General features: G+C 46.5%; 1 protein-coding gene across 3 annotated transcripts in view; it reads right to left on the bottom strand.

Annotated features, from left to right (window-relative positions):
* Positions 1–21,444, bottom strand: part of TBC1D14 (TBC1 domain family member 14) — a 94,799-nt gene that overhangs the window by 50,434 nt on the left and 22,921 nt on the right. For all 3 annotated transcript variants that reach the window (XM_072946593.1, XM_072946579.1, XM_072946587.1), the window contains exon 3: positions 1,500–1,620. In XM_072946593.1, the coding sequence (XP_072802694.1) occupies positions 1,500–1,620 (121 nt within the window). The remainder of the gene's footprint in view (positions 1–1,499; positions 1,621–21,444) is intronic.

Genomic DNA, 21,444 nt, shown 5'->3' with positions numbered 1-21,444 from the left:
CCCCCATGTTGTCCGAGTCAGAGCCCAGCGTGTACTCGAAGCCTTGCCCCATGCCCTGCACCCCCGTATCTAACATGCTTAATACTCACAGGGGCCGCAACACTCTGCAGCCCCACAACTACCACAGTGCTGCACCAGACCCCACTTTCTTTCACCTGGACTAGTCCAAGAGCCACATTGTTGCCAGGTGCACCTCATCACTCCCTACCCAAGCAAAACCCTTCAGGGGCTCCCCCGAGACATCAGTTAGAGACAGGTTCTGGGCACACTGCATCACATCATAGGCCCCCTCTCACTGCTCTCTGGGCTCACGCTGCACACAGCCCCTTTGCACAGGCCCCCCATCACCTGCCCGTCCCTTCCAACAGAGAGGCAGGGAGGGCCTTCTGAGCTGCATAAGTCACTCAGTCTGGGTCTCAGTGCGTCTTTGGTAAAATGAAGACAATAACAGTATCCTCTTCATAAGGCTGCTGTAGGTTTTAAATGAACTAGAAACCCAAATGCTGACTCATTCAACACTAGTACACAGTCATCACTCACTACATGATCCCCACTATTATTAATTCTCTGTCACACCTTTAAACTCAGTCTTCCGGGCTGCCTTGCCCAGCAGGCCCAACGTGCCCTTTCGACACCTGCGCTGGGATCATTTCCTCACCAGAGGGCTGCTCTGGAGCCTGGGTGCCAAGTTACTCCTTTAACCCCAGGGCCAAGCACGAGGTCTGGCACTTACATGTGTTCACTGAACAATCGTCTAAGGCTTGGAGGGTGAGGCTGCTGGGGGGCAATGTCACAGCACCAGGCAAACAGAAGACTGTGAGGATGGCTGGGACTCAGGGCCGAGCGGAAGGTGCAGGTGGTAACAGTCAGGGCTGCTGAGGCCACAGACACCCCCTGGCCTTGCTGTGTCTGTGCTGAGCCCCCTCCCTGACAAGACGCGCACAGGCCTCCAGCGGCTGGCATCACTGCCTCCACGGGGAGCAAAGTAGCCCAGTGGTGATGAGATAACACAGGCCTGGCCTGGCCCTGAGCCCCGTCCTCTCCCCCTGAGACATGTGGGCAGCTTCAGCCAGCAAAGGGAAGCCTGGGTATCAATGGCCCTAGCCATCCTGGTCCCAGGCAGCCCTGGAAGGATTAAGTCCCAAGAAACTCACGGGATCAGAGAGGGAGAATTCTTTAATGTCACACACAATTAATAAAAATTTGATGATAAACACATTTGCAACTCTTAACCAAAAAAAAAAACTGATTAAATTCAATTTATAAATATCTAAAGCCCAGCTCTTCTGGATTGAGCTTTCCTATGTGCATGTTACAAGTTATAAGAAATGAAAAAAGTTCCAATCATCCACATTCTGAAGACAGATTTAAATTTTAAGTACTTAGTATGCAAGTTAAAATAAAGTTTTCCAGTTTCAAAGCCTCAGTAACGGTCATTTTTGCACAGTTCATAAATACATGCTCTACAGCATATTTCTGTGTTTTTGTATCTTGCATACCTTTTGTATTTTCTTTGACTCTTTCTGAGCATTCTCTCGGAGTGGTGCTTTTCCAAATAACTTCCATCCCAAGTCATTGTGTTTGTCAAGTCTTGCATTTTGTTTTCTAGCAAGCAAATTCCTATAGGAAGAAAACAAAGGGTTAGGGAATTTCTGGGCATTCACAGAAACCCTAGGATAGCCGAATCACTCTCTAACGAAAACAAGTAGACTTCCCTTTGAGAGAACAATGTAATGAGCCACAGACTTTAACTCTTCAGATCTGGTTTTCACGTAGACAGAGAATTAAAAGCAGGTGAACAGACCTTGAATCACAATAAGTAAGCTTTTTGTTACTCAATGATTTCATGTACAAATTCTGTAATTTAGAGTAAGGAAATGTCTTTTAGCATAGCAAAGTATATCTGAAAAAGTGAGCTTTTAAGTCAGAACAAACTGAATTGAAACCCTGGCTCAATCATTTTCTAGCTGTGTGACTCTGACCAGTATATTAACCTCTCTGAGGCTCGGTTTCCCTATGTTTAACAAGGATGATTATACAAATTAAAATTACAGGTACACAATCAGTGCTTAAAGGATAACGGTTGCTTTAGCACTTAACCTCCAGCTTAGTTCAAATTATCTACAAGGTAAATCTATATTATTAATGTATCACAGAAACTCTAAGTAAAAAGGAAGCTACAAGGCCTTCTCTCCCAACAACATGTAAAGAAACGTCCCAAATAACAGTAATAAGTCCCAAATGGCACTACAAATAAACTATGTTTTGGAATGCACTGTATTGGTACATTCATTAAATACAAAAGGTTTCTTGGAGGAGGGTATAGCTCAGCGGTAGAATGGGTGCTTAGCATGCACAAGGTCCTGGGTTCAATCCCCAGTACCTCCATTTAAAAAATAAATTAACAAATAAACCCAATTATCTCCCCTGCTAAAAAAAACCAACCAAAGGAAAAAAAAAAAAGGTTTCTAGGGCTCACTGAAAAGTGTAAGATGAGCATGAAGCATCTTCTGTGCTAGAGAGAAAGTGCTCAAAGTAATACGGGGACAAGCAGCCAGATGGAAAGGGGTCTCCCTGGCTAAATTTGAAACAATGCAATCATCAAAATAAGTAATCAGAACAGGGGATTATAACCATTAAGTAAGACAGAAATCCACGAGCCCAAATGGATGTGGATAAAAACAAATCCACAAAAGAGGGAGGAAGGAAAATTCTCAGAGTATACCCTAGTAAGAAAGACTGATGGAGTTAGGAATTAATAAAGCACGTGGGGGAAAGGTAGATGAAGAAAACGATTTTTACATAGTTTGAAAGTCTCTCCCACAAGTTTCTCGTTAATTCCAAAGGCAAAAAATAGATGACATTACAGTGGAGAAACCTCCCTAGACAAGCAATCAGAGCTGGCATCCGCAGTGTCAGGTCGGACAGCACGTGTGGCCTGCTCTGAGGCTGGGAACCACAAACCATGTCCATAGTGTTACCAAAAATGCATTGCCAAATCTAACCCTGAGGAAACGCAGACACACCCATTCTGGGGGATAGCCTATGAAACAATGACTCTGACTCTAAAAATGTCAGTGACACAGGTGGACAAAAAAATGCTGCCTGCCATTCCGGTAAACAAGGAATGCTGCTGCCATCTCTCAGCCACTGCAGCCAACCCGACAGTGCGCCCTGAGGGGACTCAGGATGGAAGAAACCGGGATGCTGGCCCTAGATTCCTATTAAAGGAATAATTTCAACCAATCAAGACTCCTGAGTCTCGTCATACATAGGGAAGAACGAAAACCATTACCTTGCGATGTCTGATTTTTTGTGATTAGCAGTAATCTTTTGATGTTCAACTAAATAGGTTTTTTTTTTTTCCATTTTGATTTTGTTTTTCAGCAAAAACTCCTACATATCCTGGCTCCTCCCTTATCTCTTTGGAACAGTCCCTTCAGAGTTATCCAGAGGCTGCCTTCCTGGGCTACGGTCCTTAGTAATGTCCTCTAGTAAAACATAATTCTCAACTTCTAGGTGCTTTTTTTCCCCCCAGAGGACAAAGAAAGGTGAAGAATTTTCCAGGTTAAAAAGAGACTAAAGAGACCTAGTGATTAAATGCAATGGGTGGATCTTGTATCATATCCCGGACAACGGGGGGAAAAGGTATAAAGACCAGACTGTTGGACCAACTGATGCAATTTGAACATAGACGATGGTGTAGAACAGCATTGGGTTAGTATCAAGTTTCCTGAGCTTGGTAACAAGAGAATGCTCTTGTTCTTGGGAAATATACTGATATTTTTAGCGGAAAGGGGCATCATAGCTCCAAGTGATTCTTCTAATGCTTCCAAAAAATTCTTATACACTTATACAGAATATACACCACACTCAGAATGAATAAAGCAAATGGAGTAAAATGTCAAAAGCTAGTGAATCTGGGTAAAGGTTATATGGGAGTTCCTCACATTTTCCTTGCAGTGTCTCATTAAGTTTGAAATTATTTCAAAATAAAGTTACAAAAACTTTCAAAAAAGGTTTCTTGGTATTTGTCCTTGCTTGTCTGTTGTGGTTGTAACAGAATCCATTTCAGAAGTGGTTCCATACCCCAAGGCAATTTCTATTTACATTTGTAAGAAGTGAATTTTGAGGTGTCCCCAGGCCCAACCTGTTTAGCATCCAACATTTGGCCAGTGGTCAAAGACTAATGCAATTAAAACCGGGCTAAAACCTCGGGCACCCAGAAGGATTCTAAGAACTTGGGCACCCAGAACTTGTGTTCACTAATGGTTCACGTTTTGCTAAAGAGGAGGTGCCTCTGAGGAACCAAACTGGGTGTAGGGGGCAAAAGGTGAGGAAACGAAATGCACCTAAGGAAGGGAGGGGCCAGAAATGAGGGGGACACCTCCCAAAGAACCCTGGCCTTACTCTGGGGGTCGGGAGTTGCTGAGGGGCTAGAGGGTAGCAGTAGAGAACCACACAGAAGCCACCAGGTGTGGGGAGACTCAAAAGAAGTCTGGGCACCTGAGCGTAAACGGTGGTGCTGACTCTGAGCTGGGGCCAGCAGGAGGTGAACCAAGAGAAACAGAAACCTTGGTGTCTCCGTCCACTGCTAAGGCTTCATAATTTCATACAAATGTAGTGCAGACAAAGTTTATCAAAAACCAAAGTTGCATAATTATTTTTAGTTTAAAAGCTTAAGCTATACATGATTGGCCATTGACTTTCGAAAGGTTTGTAAAAGGTATCTCTGGATATTCTATTTTTTGTGGGTAAGAAGCTGAAGTCACTACAAGCACCAGGAGCTCTGAGCTGAAGGAATCCCTCCCTAGTTTCAGCTGCTGTGTCGGCACAGGGAGCAGGGAGCCCAGCAAGAGAAAGGTTCCGGCCCCTTGCTCCCCTTTCAGGTGGAGGGTTGCGGGGAGCCAGGCATGGAGCTGGGTGCTGGGCCCAGGAGGCAAGCAGAGCCAAGGACCCTCCTCTGCCCATCACAGGACCCAACCCCAGTAGGGGCCGGATGCCATGAGAGCACAGCCCGCCCCATCCCTTTAACAGGGACCTGTGCTGTCTTCCTGACCAGATCTCTGAAAGTGGTACCGCTCCTCCCCCGGCCAGGAGGGCCCGAGGGAAGACACGTCTGTGGACTGCCTGGGCTGTCCCTTCATGAGCTTTGTGACCACAGTGTTAGCCCAAGCCTGGGCCCTCAGATGCCTAAGAGAGTTCTCGTGCCCTGGGGAAGGCAGTGGTCACAGCCACCACCTCTGGTAGAACACGGGCTACGTGAGTCAAGCTTCCTATTGTATTAACTATTTCATACTTACCTGTCCCACCACCAGCTTAACAAGTCCTCACTAAACTCTGGGGTTACTCTGCAAAGCCTTCCCTGACGGGCTGCCACCAGCCCGGCCTCCAGGCTTAGGCTCCCAGACCAGCTGTTTCTAGAACACTCAGGAGTTATTTTGCGCCTGTTGGATGTGCTCTGTCTCTTCCCCTCTCCACACACCTTTCCCCTGGGGTGGGGTAGCCTAAAGGGTAGGGCAGAGTCACCCCTGCATTCCAGAATTCTACCCAGCAGGCAGCAGGTCACTCAACATGTGTCTGCTGGCAAATGGAGCAGCCACTGGATGCGTCTGCGAGAGAGGCAACAGCCTGGTGACAAGGAGGCAGGATGGGACCCCCACTATACCCCAAGGCCAGTGGGAGTGGGCTGCCTCCAACGGTGGGGCACACACATGTGTATCGACGCAGGCTCAAGGCAAGAGGGACATATCTGGACAAATCAAGTCCCAGCACTGAGAATTAAACAGAGGTAACCTCTGAGCTGGGGTAGGAATTCCCCTGGAAAGAAGAGGCAATGGAAGGTGAGAGCTGGGGGGTGGGGTAGGTGGCAGAGCAGAACACCACAACCTGCTTCCCTGGCCTGACCCCTCCTGGGGGGAGGCAGCCGGCAGGGGTGAGTGACGGCGCCTGAGAACTCTTGCCAGTTGGGGTGAGAAGCAGTCATCAGGACCCCTCTGTTCTGCATCCCCAGTAAAAGGCCCTTGGGTGGGAGGGCTAGAATCCTTTGTTACATGGAGAACAGACACTTCCTCTAGTGGCAGCGTTAGGGACCTCAGCTGTTGACCTCAATTCAGTCCCTGACGGAATAGGAAAACACTGGGACGGAGGATACTCTCACCTGCACCGGAGGGGAATCCAACCACCAAGGGCTAATAAGTAATCAATGCCGTGTCTGGATGTGTCCCACTCCAATCCACAGGCCACAAGGACCGTCGTACCAAAATGGTCCACATCAAGGTTCCCCGAGAGCCACCAGGACTCTGAATGATGGATCCTGCCCTGCACACAGGCACACACATGCCACCCCGGCACCCTCACCCCTACAGACACCCCAACTGGGAGGGCATGGCTTAACTCTGGACTAGCCTTTCTTCCATGGTGCCCACTCAAATCCACTCAGATCCACCTTCCTTAGCTGGGGAGGGATGTGTGTGTGACGACTGCAGGGGAAGCACCTCAAGACTCTTTCAAAGATACACGGCAGGTGGCAGCACTTCTCCTGAGGGGCTAATTCTGGTGTCTAAGCCTCCGTGAGTCCTGCCCCAGAAGCACCTCCTGGAGGCTCCCTCAACAACCCACCGGGCCTCATCACTCAATGAATATTCTCTGAGGGTCTCAACTATACTGAACAACAAAAACAGGCAGACCTACATGCTCAGAAACCTTCAGTCTCTTCTCAGGTTAACCCCAAATCTCTCGCCCCATACGGCCACAGTCCGGCCCCACTCCCGCCCCTCCTCCTCGCCTCTGTAAGGACCTACACACATCCTAGCGCACAGACGGCCCGGCGCACCCACACGTGCTGGTCCCACCTTTCTTCAGCTGTCCCTCAGCCACAGCTCCGTGATCCAACAAGCCCTGGGCCCCTGCAAAACTCCAACGGCTTCTACCCTGATGCTAAGGCTGTCTCTTCGCACAGAGGTCACAAGGAGGTCAGGGCCATGTCCTGAAAGCAAAGATGGGTCACACCAGCCCTGCCCCCAAATATCCCTTCAACGGCTTCCACCTGCTCGTGGCACTGTCTCACATGCTGTTCCCTCTGCCCTCGAAGTTCCCTTGAAAGAGGAGCCAGGAGTGCCTGCCTCCCAGGGGAGTCATGAGGATTGAACGAGGCGCTGGTCCTTACGCACTGAGCGCGGGGACCTGCGCACACACCTGGCTCACAGACACTCCCCGCAGGGACTGAGCTCTAGAGAGCTGGGAGTGACTGTCCCCAGGTGCAAACGCCCTCAGCTGAGCCAGCATCCTGTAATGGAAAGCAGGGCTTTCAAGAACCGTGGGCTGAAGGACAGTGACACGAGTCGGCGCCAGCCCCACCAGAGACCTGTTGATAACGCCCAAGTGAGGGATCTTACAGTAATGCTGCAGAGGCCTCAGGAAATACACTCTGGGGGCTGTCAATGTTAAGCCACACCCAATAGAAGGGAAAAGCCTCACCCCCAAAAGCCTGAAGAAGGCAAAAGAGCCTGGAGCAAAAGGAGTCAGGGTCTCACAGCGGCACTTATCCCATGGCGTGTGAAATATTTATTCTTGTCTCAGTAGGTCACAACTTAGAGGTGAAGATATGGGACGCCAATGACAAAGGAAGGTGAAAAATAACGGTGTGTCAGGTCCTGCCTGCAGCTCCCCCAAGAGGCTGGACTCGCACACGCTCGGCGGATGCCAGGCCACAAGAAACTAGCATTATTGGTTTTGGAGGCAAGATAGATCATTGACCCATTTAACTGACAAAACAGACAAAACAGCCCTCACAAAGAACAGTCAAGTGTGACCTTGTACAGACTGTTACCAAAGCCTCCCTTCTCTTGGCCTCCTCCACACTCTAAGTCACCAGGATCCTCACTCCCAGAGGCGTATCCAGTGCGCCCCACAACAGGAGGTACAGAGAAGACTGATGGGGAGAGAGGCAAAGAGGGGCCGAGTGTGAGTGGGGAAAGCAAGACCTGAGGACCTGAACACCCCTCACCTCCTGACAAAAGGCTGGGCCCTGTGCTGGCCAGCACTGGGGCCACCGGCCACACGCGGTCACTGAGCACTTGAAATGTGTACGTTATCATGTTGAAATGAAATACTGGCTTCAACAACGCAAAGTGTCACAAAAAGACTGAAACAACCCAAGGATTCATGATCTATTCATATGCAACCTTAAAGGGTTGGGGGCACTTTCTGAACTATTTTTAAAGGGAAAAAGCAAGGTACATGTTAATATAAGGCAGGCCATGTAATCCCTGCATCTGTACTTGCTGGTATACGTACAAATTGTCTCTGGAAGAAGATATACACTGAAGCATTCACTGCCTCTAAGACGGATTATTGGGGGGCAAAAGGCACACGGTAGAAAGGAAATTTTTCATCATATACTCTTTTGTGCTCTTTGGATTCTGAACCGTGAAAATGTATCTATCACTTATTGAAAAAAGTTAAAAAGCCATTGCTAAATTAGGAATTCCTGACAATAAAAAATGAACTGTTTTTGCATTACTCCCATTCCCATCCTTCACATCAGAAAGGCTTCATCAAACCCTGGAGCAGTGCCTGGTTTTTCCACAAGTTATCAAGAGACCCTAGAGTTTACGGAGCTTGGTGAAAGCGTCTTAACCAGCAAAAAGCTGTAGAGAAAATGAAAATGTTCCGTGACTGTACCACTAACACACAAACAGAAAGCATTTTGGAAGAGAGAAGTGAAAACAGATGTTTATTCCGCTGCTTAAGCACAATCACTGTGCTTCTGTGACAAGTGCGAACCCTGAGAGGATCCCTGAGCAAGGCTACCTGCAGAGCCGCACCTGGGGGGCACCTGATCTCAGCTCACGTGGGTTACTCAACAGCTCAGCAGAGCAAGCACCTGCCCACCCTGTGCTTCAGAGGCCAAGCCAGAAACAGAGGCAGGTCCCAAGGCAAATGGTCTCGAGGTTAGGTAAGTTCCCAAGGTCATCCAGCGGGGACTCACACCCAGGCCCCTATCCAGAGCGGGAGGACCAGTGGAGTCGGCTCCAATAGACATGGCCCGACTGCCTCCCACTGCAAAGGAAGAATGGCTGGCTGCCATGCTCCGGAGGAACCCAGAGCCAGCAAGCGGGTAACAGGGCAGGGCAAACATGTTCCCATTCCACTCCCAACCTTCTCCTACAAAGAGCAAAGAAGCTGCGAGTGTATCGGGGGAGGAATATGAAAGACAAAGGCAAAGATGACCCAGAGGCCATGGACTTACTTACTGCTCCATCACAGTTGGCCACCCTTGTTTTGGCAAACAGGGCTCAGGCAGACCCGCAGCCTTCCTGGTGAGAGGCCCCCAAGTCTGAGCCCCAGGGTTCCCAGCACTGGTGGCTTGAGCACTCATGTGCACCAAGAAAACCGCGAGGTGGGAGGTGGTAGAGAAGCTCCTTTCATCTGTTTCTGGCTGAGAGCAGCGTCAGAGGCTACGAGGGGCCCTCCACTAACCAGCGGCGAGTGTCATCTTGGCCTCACGCTCTTCGTCTGGGACTGCGGATTGTGTGAACTATTCCTGGGGCCGACATGAACTGAGATATCACACAAGCCATCAGAGTGGGGTGTGTGCAGGGGCCATCAGCAGAGAGGACACACCAGTAGCCTGTGTTTCTGTCCACACAGTGTTTTTCAATTTGAAATATTTATCAATGTATTTAAATATCGAGAAATCACAGCAAGCCCTGGGTGTCTGGCTTCTCTGGAAGTTTGGGAGGATCTGGCCTCACCGGGCCTGTGTTCCTGCAGGACCAGAAGGCAGCGCTGAGCGGGGGCCTCTGGCTGGGCCCCTCCGGTGCCCCACACGTCATCATTCCTACTTTAGCACTCCCATCGCCTGTGTGCAAGGTCAGGTCCCTGTTCTGGGGAGTTGTGAAGCTTATACAATTTGGGGAATCCTCTTCAAGAAAAAGGACCTAACTATGCACACAAAATTAGGTACCAGTGAGGGCTTCTGAACGTTAAGCATCATTAACGTTGTCATAAACCCAACTCTTATCTCTGGCTTCTGAAACCTGGAACCAGGGACACCGGAGCTGCCGTGCTCACAAGTGATGAAACTCTAGCAGGCGAACCTCCAGCAAGGACTCGCATCCAACGTGCCCTCTGTTTTCAGACAAGCAATCACAGAGCCAAGGGACCAAGACCCTTTCTTGGGTCTGTGGTGGTGCTGTGAGGTTGAGCTCCTTACTTTCCTCTCCCCCCACCCCACAAACTTAGCTTTCCCAAGCTACGGAAACTGAAAGAAGGTGATTCCAGGAGCAATTAAAAATGCTCACTGAGGACAAAGGGCCACGAGATGCCGGACCTGGGTCCCTGCGCTAGCGTCCATCAAAGCTCTAAGCGGGCACTCAAATACATTCCTAGACACTATCAACCTGAGATTTTATTTGTCTTCGTCACCAGGACGTGAGGCTGTATCAGTGAATACTGTCTCTTCTATTTACTGTGGCGTGTCTGGAGTCTAAGAGTAGTGTCTAGAGTAGCTCCTGGCAAAGAGGAAACGACTCAATGCATGCTTTTTCAGGGAATTTTCATAAAGATTACATGAGAACCATTCCTGCCCATTTAAAATAGAGGAAGCTAGGAGTCAGGGAGGCTGAGGAGTCCCGCCCAGACACACACAGCTGAACCAAGGCTGCAGAACCGAGGACGCAGAACCAAGGCTGCTCCCTGCCCATCTGTAATAAAGGCCATCTGGGAAGGTGTAGGGCAGCTGGATGGGAAGGACACAACCCTCCCTGACCTGGTGGAACAGGTTCCACAAGCCACGACGCTCATCAGGGATTTCTCAAAACTTCTCAGAGTCTGAAGAAATAAACCTCTGAAGTCCTCCTTGTTCAAGATGCTGTACGTGTAGACTCCCGTCTGTAATTCAGTAACTACCTGGGGCATCTTGCTCTTTACCTCCCGCCTCATTAACAAACTGTTAGCAATTTCTGATTCCAAAGCAATCAGAAATAAGCAGAAACACGTAGCGTGATTCAGTTCCCTTGAGAACTGCCAGGCCCCGATGGGTATCTTCTCCACCATTTCCTGAATCCTAATTGCCTTTGGCAGAACACCTGTCAGGCACCTGGTCCTGCACCAGGCACTTCACACGCATTTAACGTGTGAATAAGAAACGTATTACAGTCACCATTAAATTACCAGGGAACAGACACGGTGAGGTTAAGAAACTTGCTCCTGAAGGGGTATATAAATATACTCATCAGAGGCAGAGAGGGGGAAAATCTCCAACGATTCCTCTACAGCCCATTTCCAAGGTATTTTTTTCCAGATCTCCACCCCTCAAAAACTGACAGGCCCCACTGTCACGTATCCTTACACTAGGCCTCTGATTCTGCTCTGAAAACACAGGTCTAGAGGCTAGTCCACTTCAACTGTCCCAGAAACACGGAAGACAAAGCAGCAGTCTGCAAAGCAAACCTCCTGGGTGATCAAATCCCACCTACCCTGTGGGTATTAGGAAGGTGGGTAAGGAAGACACTCAGGTGTTATTACTGCGATCAACCGCTGCACCAAAAACCCCTAGTTTCACACACACATAAAAGTGCCCAAGAGCTAGAAGTATCTGGAGTCTCTCCTCTCTCAGAAAATGTTCCCGAAGAAGCATCTGATGCTAAACTGTCAATCCCTAAAAACAGTGCTGACAGTCAACTCAAGATGGGGCAGTGCGCATGCGTCTAACACAGGCCGGAGCGGTCCCGGCACACACACACAGTAGGCCCCTGCTAGATCACACCCATTTTCAACTGAGGACTATCCAAGTAAACAGCTCTGCCCAACGCGGGGCTGGGGGTTAAATCATACAAGTAGAAAGCTTGCTCCAGTTAAGTCTCCAATTACAAAATAAGAAAGGCAAGATTGCAACCACAAACCTGTCCATTAACAGGAGCGCAGGGGAGACAGCCATTGCGTCCAGGGTAAGCACACAGCTCTGAAAGGACAGTCACAGAAGCACTGACCCTCCCCTTGAAACAGCCCTGGCCGCTGGAACCAGCATTCCAGGGAAGCACCATGGGCCCCTCGGAGCCCTGCTGCACACAGTCCAGAAAATTAAGGCACACAGGGCGGAGCGAACAGGCGGGAAAGGCGGGGTGGGGGCAGGGCTCTGACTCCTCGCTAGTCACAGAGGTAGGAATGCAGGCAGCCTGGAAAGCAAAGCTGAGGGACTGGTTCCAGTGCCCATCTCAGCACCCTGCGGAGACCCAGAGCCACAAAACCCGCAGGCACTGCTGGCCAAGAAGCACGGCAAAATCCTATCTGGAACAACCTTGTGTGTTTCCCACGTGCCAGACACTGCACTTTGTGAGAAGCGATCAGGTATTTAACATGAGTCACAAACACAGTCACATAAATCTCTGTCCAAATACCTGCGTTAGAACCATCACTAGGGGATTCTCCCTCCATGACTTCAAATAGCGTTAAATAAGTTTGAAGGACAAGATCTAACTGACAATGTCAAGTTCTATAAAACTGATCTATTCTAAACCCACAAGAAGTTAGGATGGGCTGGCTGGCCCTCCGGGCAGGCATCATTCAGTCCAGCGTCAACAATTAGCCCATGGTAGAAACAATCCTTCAGGTGCCCAGCCAGGGTCCTCTTTGTAATAATCAGCCCCCTCGTCCCCTTGAAAAAGAAAACCACCTGTTGGCGCGTTTGTATGTTTCCAACTGCACAAAAAGAAGTCTGACTGGAGACAGTCAGGAGATGGTTGTCTCTGGCAAGAGGAGGTGGTGAGGAACAAAGAGAGAAATATTACTTTTACATTATAAATTTCTGTATTGCTTTTTTGAAAATCAAACAGGCATGTTTTACCTTCGCAATTAAAAAGAAAACAAGACAGATGATCAAATATGGGCGCTAAGAGGGCACAAGAGTGGTACTGAGCACCTAGTCTGTACCTGACCCTGGGACCAGTGAACAGAAGTGACAAACCCCTGTCCAGTGCAGCTGACACTAACCAACATAACCAACATACTCTGTAGTGCTGTGGACCCCAAAGTGGGCTGTCTGGACCAGAGGCAGCATCACCAGGGAACTGACTAGAAATACAAGTTCTTGAGCCTGACCCAGATCTACTGAATGAGAAACTCTGGGGTGGGGCCCACAATCTCTAAAGAGCCCTCCAGGTGGCTCTGATGCTGCTTCAGTTTGAGAAGCACTGTTCTGACTATATTTATATACAAATTTCCTGCTATCCTACTTAAAACTTCTGGTCAAATTCCTCACTACCCAAGGAGTACATGGCCATTTTTCGGTCTGGCAGGTGAATGCTGAGGGGGAGGGCAGAGCAATCACTCACAGCCTGACCACAGCGGAGTCAGAGGCCCGTCCCCGCCTCTTCAGCACAGTCTCCTTCTCAGGATGCTTCTCCTGCACTGTAGGCCCTACAGGTTCATGTTCCCATATCCTTCCAAATGCTTCCTCAACCTGCAGTGTTCATGTTTTATAATTATACCTCAACAAAAAATAATTTCCAAAAATATCCATCATTTTAAAAATCACAAAGAAAAACCCAGGTCCAGATGGTCTCTCTGGTGAATTCTTCCCAACTTTAAAGGAAGAAATACACAAACTCTTTCAGAGAACAAACCTTTTAATCCCCTCCACACACACTCAAATCAAATTTATTAGGATGCTCAATGAATACATTTACAAGTGTTACTCACCAAGAAAAAACCAGCACTTTCTGATGCCCTTAGAGGATCATTTGACATGGAGTATGTGTGCACACTTTAAAAATTCCTGCAAAAGCTTTTTATTTTTTTTAATTCATATACAAGAAAACTGACTTTTTGGTGTACAGTTCTGAGTTTTAATACATTGGTCAGTTCATTTAACTACCACAGAAAAGTCTTACAGAAACTCTGAGAAAACAGAAGGCGGAACATTCCTCAACCCATTTGATAAGGTCAGCATAATAATCTTGGTACCAAAACTTGACAAGAACATTATAAGAAAGGAAAATTACAGGCTATACTCTTTAACGAACAGAGATAGAAAAAATTTTTAAATATTAGCAAATCAAATCCAAATCAAATCCAATGACAGACACAAAGGATGATTTATCAAGAACAAGTCGGGATTATTCTAGGAATGCAAAGGTAGCTTATATAACATTAGAAAAATATGTTATTCACCACATAAACAAAATAAAGGAGAAAACACATATTACCATGAACAGATACAGGGGAAAAAAAGCATTTGACAAACACAACATATTCATGATGCTTTTAAACTATAAAACTAGGAATAAAAGGGATCTTCCTTAATCTAATAAAAGGTATTCAATTTAAAGTAAGGTATCTGATAAAAGGTATCTTACTGCAAAAATCACACTTAATAGGGGCAACGGTAAAAGCTTTCCCAGGGACCAGTACCACTTCAATTCAGCATTGCATGGGAATTCCTAGTCATGCAATAAAGCAAGAAAACTAAATAAAAGTGTAAGAATCGGAAAGAAACAAAACTCATCCACAGACAACGTGATTTTTCTACACATAAAATCCAAAGGATCCATAAACTATTAGAACTGAATTTAGCAAGACCACAGGTTTCAAGCTCTACACACAAAAATTAACTCCATTTCAACATTCATAAAATGGCATTTCTAAAACCATCAAAAATAACAAATGTCTTGGAATAAAGTTAATGAAAGAAACACAAAAGCTTTACATTAAAAAACTATAAAATATTGTGGAGAAATTAAAGAAAACCTAAATAAATGGAAGGGCGTACCATATTCAGAGATCAAAAGTCTACACATAGTAAAAAATGACCCACAGTTTCACAGTAATCCCACACAAAACCACAGTAGATTCTTTGCGGTAACTGCCAAAATGATCTGTAAATTTCTATGGAAATGAAAAGGGCCTAGAATAACCAAAACAATGTTAAAGAACAAAGCAAGAGGGCTTACTCTGTTAGCTATCAAGACCTATTTTATAGGTCTTGAATATTAGTGAAAGAAAAAATAAATGATGGAACATATATGGTCACCTGGTTTATTTCAAAGGTTCGGGGGAATGGCGACCTTTATAATAAATAAAAATTATCCGCTCACTACCTCACACTATACAGAAAATTAATTCTGATGGATCATGGATCTAGTTGGTAACAGCAAAACAAAGCTTCTAGAAGATAACAGAATTTCTTAACAGGATGCAAAAGGCACTAATTGTAAAAAGAAAAATTCTGTAAAGCTGAATTCATTACAATTAAGCAATTCTGTTAAGAAAGCAAAATTCAAAAACATTATTAGAATAAAAACAAAAGCCATAGTGCAGAAGGTACCGCAATACACGTATCTCACAAGGGACTCTCATCCTGAACATACAAAGTATGCCTGCAAATCAGTAAGACAACCTCAGACAGCAAGCAGGTCACACCAGATGAGTCCACATGGTAAGATATGAAAAAGTGCATTGAATCATTAGTCATCGGGACATCTAAATTAAAACCACATATCCTTACCCTATTACCAGAATGGCAAAAAGAAAAACAGAAGGCTGACAGCGCTGAGTTTTGGAGAGGATGTGGAGCACCCCGACCCCCTGCAAGCTGCTAGTGGGAGCACACGCCGGTACCAAAACATGGTAAAGCCACTCGGCAGCATCCACTCGAGCAGACAGCACTCCCACTCTGAGGTAGATGGCACCAGAAACATTAAGATTAGCACTCCGCCCAGTCGTCAAAAATGGAACAAATCAAACATCCATCCATGGGAGAACACAGAGAGGTACATCCATACAACTGAAAACTATACAGAATGAAGGAAAATGAACCCTGCTGCCACACAGTAACCACCCGGGTGAACCTCGGACAAAGGTGAGCAAAGAAAGCGGGTCACAAAAGTATGTGCTGTATGGCTCCATTTATCTGAAGTTCCAGAAAAAAAGGAAACCTCAGGTGTGACGACGGAGTCAGAGCAGTGGTTGCCCTTGGGGCGCGAGGAACTGACCCGGGAGGTACTGGTAACACTCGCCAGTGGGCACTTGTCCCCGTTACCACATGACACCTCAGCAAACACCAAATCAGCTCAAACCACTCTCCTCCAGAGGCTTTCAGGCTGATGGGCCCCAGCCTGCCTAGTCCCTCCTCTGTGCCCCCAGAGCACGTTCACACTGACTGATGTCTGACAGCCAGCTGGGGACTGTATTTTGGTTATTCACGCATCACCTCCCACTACAAAGTGGGGGTGGGGACCCTACCCTGAGGCCTGGCATAAAACCTGCTGGATATGCTGCATTAACAGGTAATTCATTAACTAACCCTGAAACACACTCCCGCCTGTGTGCCCTCACTGATAAGTCAGAGTCCAAAACAAAACCCAGTGTTCCCCTGCATCACAACCTTCTTGGAATCGCCTTCAGACACTCCCAACAGTTAAATATAGGAAGGAAAAATTAAACAGGGATGCATTCTCTAACATCAGCCTAGGTTTCCACAAGGAGAGAAAGAAGGCAGGGAAAAAATGCCTATGCAATGCAGTACAGAACGCTACTAAGGGAAAAAACACATGTATTCTTCATTTCCAACTGAATACTAAAAAAGAGGGAAAGCAGAGGCACTAGGTAGTAACAGTCTGTAAGCACCACAAACCACGAGGGGTCTGGGGATCAGGGTGAAATGACTACGTTCTTTCAATTTCCGGGAACTTAAGGAGTAAGATCTGGCCCAAGGTGGAAAAGGCATACACAGAATTCAGAATCAGGCAGACCTGGGCTCAAACCCCAGCTTCGTAACAAGCTGCCTGACTTTGGGTAAGAAATGAACTGCTCAGTTTTCTCAGAGGAAGTGAGGTACCACCACTCAGGTACCTGTCCTGTGACTCTTAAGGGTGCTTATTACTAACACTAAATTTATTCATTATATACGGCCAAGCTTCGAATCTCATCTAATCTTAACCCTATTCATGAATGTTATTTTTTTTAATTCAACAAATACGTACTGAGCACTGACCATGTTCCAGGCACTGTGCCAAGTTCAAGGAATACAATCACCGAAGACCAGAGACACAGGTCCCCATGTTCTAGGGACTTATCTATGATTTTCCTCAAGATGAGGAAATTCAGAGACATAACCTTGACTAAGGTCACCCAGGAAACTGAAGGGCTGGATTTGGACTTCAGTCCATATTTCCCACGGATGGTTCTCAACTAGAATCTCCTAGGGAGGTTTTTAAAAACTCCTAAAGCCCAGATCTCACCCTAAGCCAATTAAAACTGATCTTTGAGGGCGGGGCCTGGATTTTTTTTTTTTAATTATCCTGGACAATTCTATTGTGCTGCAATGGCTAAGAACTTTGCTCCTTAACTAATAAATGTTCCCTTCTCATGCCATCTCTTTTCTTTAGTTGATGCTTTAATTTATATGGATTTAAGAGTAACATCTTTCCAGCAGTTTCCATGAACAGTGAATTACTTTTAGATTTTGCTTTAAACAATTCCAACAATTTCCATGAAGAGTGAATTACTTTCAGATTTTGCTTTAAACAATTCCAACAATTCTACTCACTAAAGTAAAAGCAAATTGTGAACACCTGCCTGACACTGTAAATTTTCCTAGTGTCTTCCAGTCTCCTGTTTCCACTGATCCAGGCTATATGTGGATTCCTAACTCAGGTAGCTTTTAGAGCCCACCTGAGTGTGCCCTCTCCCTCCACTGCAGCAAATCCAGGCCATGCCCTCCCTTGGAACCCAGCAGATCCCTGGTCTCATATGGAAAATGCCTAGCCCAGAGCATGACATGAAGCAGCTGCCCGTGTGGATTGAAAGAAACCAGTCTCTCACATGTGGCTCCAGAACAAGAGTCCACACCGTTACAGTGGACAGAACCAAGCCATATTCTGCTAATGTTCCAGGGCCAATCAAGAACAGCAGGCATCAGGGATCAAGGATGACTAAGACCCAGGCCCTGCCCTTGAGGGACTCACAGTAAGAGCAAGACACACAGAACAAAACTAGACCAAACTGAGGCTGCAGGAACAGAGAGCGGCATGCCTGGAGGAGGCTGCCCCTGCCTTGGTGATGAAAGGAAGGGTGCACAGAAGAGGTGTCAGCTGTGCAGGGCCTTAAAGATGTTCAGAAATTGGCCAAGGGGACACAGGGCAGAGGAGAGGGCATCTCAGGCAAAGGCAGGGAAGTGTGAACCTGCAATGCTGGGCTCAGAGTCAGTCCCACGAGCCAGAGCAAGGGTCCAGGAAAAGGAGAGGAGGAAACCAAAGGTATCTGCATTATGTAGACAGCAGGACCTGGTAAGACAAATCTTTCCACACTTCAATTTACTGTAACCTGAGACCTGAGCTGTGAGCAATTCAAACCGTCCAGCAGCCCTTGTTGAGAGTTTCCTCATTCATAAAACAGAGGTTGGATTTTTCACTGCCAGTAAACTTGCATCAAGCACAGGGGCTCCTGGAGGCTCGCTGTCATCACCTCAGGAGAGGGCAGATCCAAGTGGACTAGGTGTCAGGACCACAGTTAGGAAGCAAGAAGCACTTCTGGGATTCTGTCCCAGGAAATCACCTGAAATGCAGACACTGCACACTACATGAACACAGGTAATTTTATCACCCAAAAGCGGGAACAAAAACCATTTCCTTATTGTTGGATAAGTAAATGATTCACTGGATGGAATGCCACAAAGACATTAATAAGTGTATGAAGAATTAATTTTTAATTATGTAGGAAAAAGTTTTCCATAAGTAAAAAGTTTGCAGGATACCAAACAGCACACATTCTTATGTTTAAAATTCATAGAAAATCTGTAAGGAAATACAGCAAGAAAAGAAAACTAGTAGTAGGTATAAAAGTGAAAAGGACAAACATAGAATGATGAACATAAAAAGCCAAAATTTTCCTACATGTTTTTAAACAACGAGAAGCTTTATGAAAACATATGTAAAAACATTTAACATAAAAAAAAAAAAACCTCTCAGAAAAACATGCCAGTTTTGCAGACACCACAGGTGCGGACGTCACATGAGTCATCTGAAACCCACACCACTGGGTGACCTGCTGCGGGAGACCAAACTTTTAGGAAGGGCCTTCTCTCAAATTCTAGAACAATAATATAACCGAAAAGGGAAATATTTAGATTTTAAAAGTGTACCAGATCTCTTTATTTAGATTTATAGTCTATCCCTCATTCACTTAAGATTATTTATTGAGCATCTACCAAGTGCCTGCTTCGGCTAGGAAAACAGAATGAATAAGACGTAGCTCCTGCCTTCCGGAAGCTCACTGTTGAGGGAGGCTGCAGAGGGTGTCAGGGCTGCCTCAAAATAAGTTCAGGGACCATGAGATCCAAATGAGGGGTCTGGAAGGGGTTAGGGTGATCAAAGAAGGCTTCTCAGAAGGGGTGTCACTTCAGCTGAATCCTAGAGGACAACAGAAGTTTGTCAGGCAGAGGAAGCAGAACGGGCAGAGATAAGACACGGTTGGTTCAGAGACTCTAACTAACGAGCTCAGTCTTTGTGGCTGTGGCACAGGATGGGAGCTGGAGGCCAGAGAGGTGGACAGGGCTGGATCCAGAATGCTTCCTATGTCAGTTTTGGAGTTTATGCCGCAGGTGGTGAGAACTACCATTTAAGCAAGAGAATGACAGAATATTCAACTGATCGACTCCAGGCACTCAGTTCTCATGAAGAAGGAAGAAAGGGGAAGTGGGAATCAAGAAAAATGGTCCCCAAAAAGGGCTGCCTGAGGCTCCTAGCTCTTCACCAAGCCCGGTTCCTCATTATCCTGGGCACTGGTCCCATTTCCCAACGTCCCTTACAGGTAGGTGTGGTCACAGGATGGAGTTCCAGCAGATAAACTGCGAATGGAATGATGGGTACGGCTTCAAGTGTGCCTAGCCCAGAACACCTCCCACGTCCAGCCCCTGCAGGCTCCTTCTCCTCTCTGGCTTGATGCAGAGGGGCCCAGAGTCCTCACGATGAAATCGCCAGAGTCACAAGAAAGAACGAACTTGGGAGGGTATAGGAAAAAACTTCCACTGTGTCTAAGCCATTATATGTATTTCAAGTTTGTTACATATTCATGTGTTCTCCCCACAAACTTTGACCATCACTCAATTTCTCCTGCTTTAAAAACAACTGCTGTCAAAGGAACTTCTAAAAGGAATGAAGCCTGTTCATTTCAGGGTAAAGTCTCAGAGTAACTGAACAGGTGCCAGGCTGAGGGCTGAGCCAGGAAATAATTTTTCCTCATCTTACTTGCCTCTCACCCTTTTCTTCCTCCTCATACCAGGCTCCCTTCCACCTGTGGACAAAAAAACGTTGGCTGCCATTTCAGCAAACAAGGAATGCTGCAGCTATCAAGCCCAGCAGTGCACCCTGAGAGGACTCAGGACAGAGAAAAACCAGAGACTGGCCTAGGTAGTCAAGACACGTATCAAAGGAGCAATTTCAATCAGCCCAGACTCTTGCATCTTCCCATACATAGAAACGCACTAAAATCATTAACCTGAGATGTCTGTTTTTTTGTGATTAGCAGTAATCTTTTGTGCTACATGGTTGTGTGTGTGTGTGTGTGTGTGTGTGTGTGTGTGTGTGTTTTCCCCCAGCAGAAAACTCCTATGTATCCTGGCTCCTCCCTTACCTCTTCGGAACAGCCCCTCAGAGCTATCTGAGAGGCTGCCTTCCCGAGCTACAGTCCTCAGTAAGGCCCCCAAATAAAACGTAATTCTCTACTTTTAGACTGCGCATTATTTTTGGTCGACACCTCTGCAGGACATGAACTGGGAGGCGGAGTCCATGCTATCTTAACCCTTTCCTCTGTACACCCCTTTCCTGGTATGAAATGTGTTGAACACACAAATCTGAAACCTAAAGGAAACTGGGACTTAATTCCAAACTCTAATTTTCAAATCCCTGCAGACAGTTACTACTCCCTGTAACCCTGTACAGAGCCTGGATTTGCCTCGGGCTGGAAGCAAAGGGGAATTAACAGGAAAACTAGACTGTTGTGGGGCCCAAAGTGGCGATTGGGCAAATCTGGATGACTCATCATTGTTCCATATACAGGGCCTTACAGGAATCCCGAGACAAACCACAACTACTCACAACAAAGAATCAGCAAAACTGGAATTGAAACAACTCTCAGCTACAAACCCAGCTCACTCAACATAAACAGGAACTAGCTGATTTGATGTGGCAATCTAGTAAGATGTGCCGACCAAAAACACAAAAGGCATAAAAGAATTTAATGTTAGCTGTATCAAATATTCGGTGTCCCACAAACAAACACTTTCAGAATAGATACTATTCAAGGTAGAAAACAGAATAAGATAGTTTCAATTGTTGAATCATTCCACCAACATTTTTTAAGTAGAACAGATCTTATATCCACCTGGGGAAAGGGAAGTTAATTTATAAGCAGAAAGTAGCTGGTGGCTGAAGAACTGCTTTG

This window comes from Vicugna pacos, chromosome 2 (assembly GCF_048564905.1).
Source record: "Vicugna pacos chromosome 2, VicPac4, whole genome shotgun sequence".
Lineage (NCBI taxonomy): Eukaryota > Metazoa > Chordata > Mammalia > Artiodactyla > Camelidae > Vicugna > Vicugna pacos.
The sequence above is the reverse complement of the archived record's forward strand: the minus strand, read 5'-3'. Positions and strand labels throughout refer to the sequence as shown.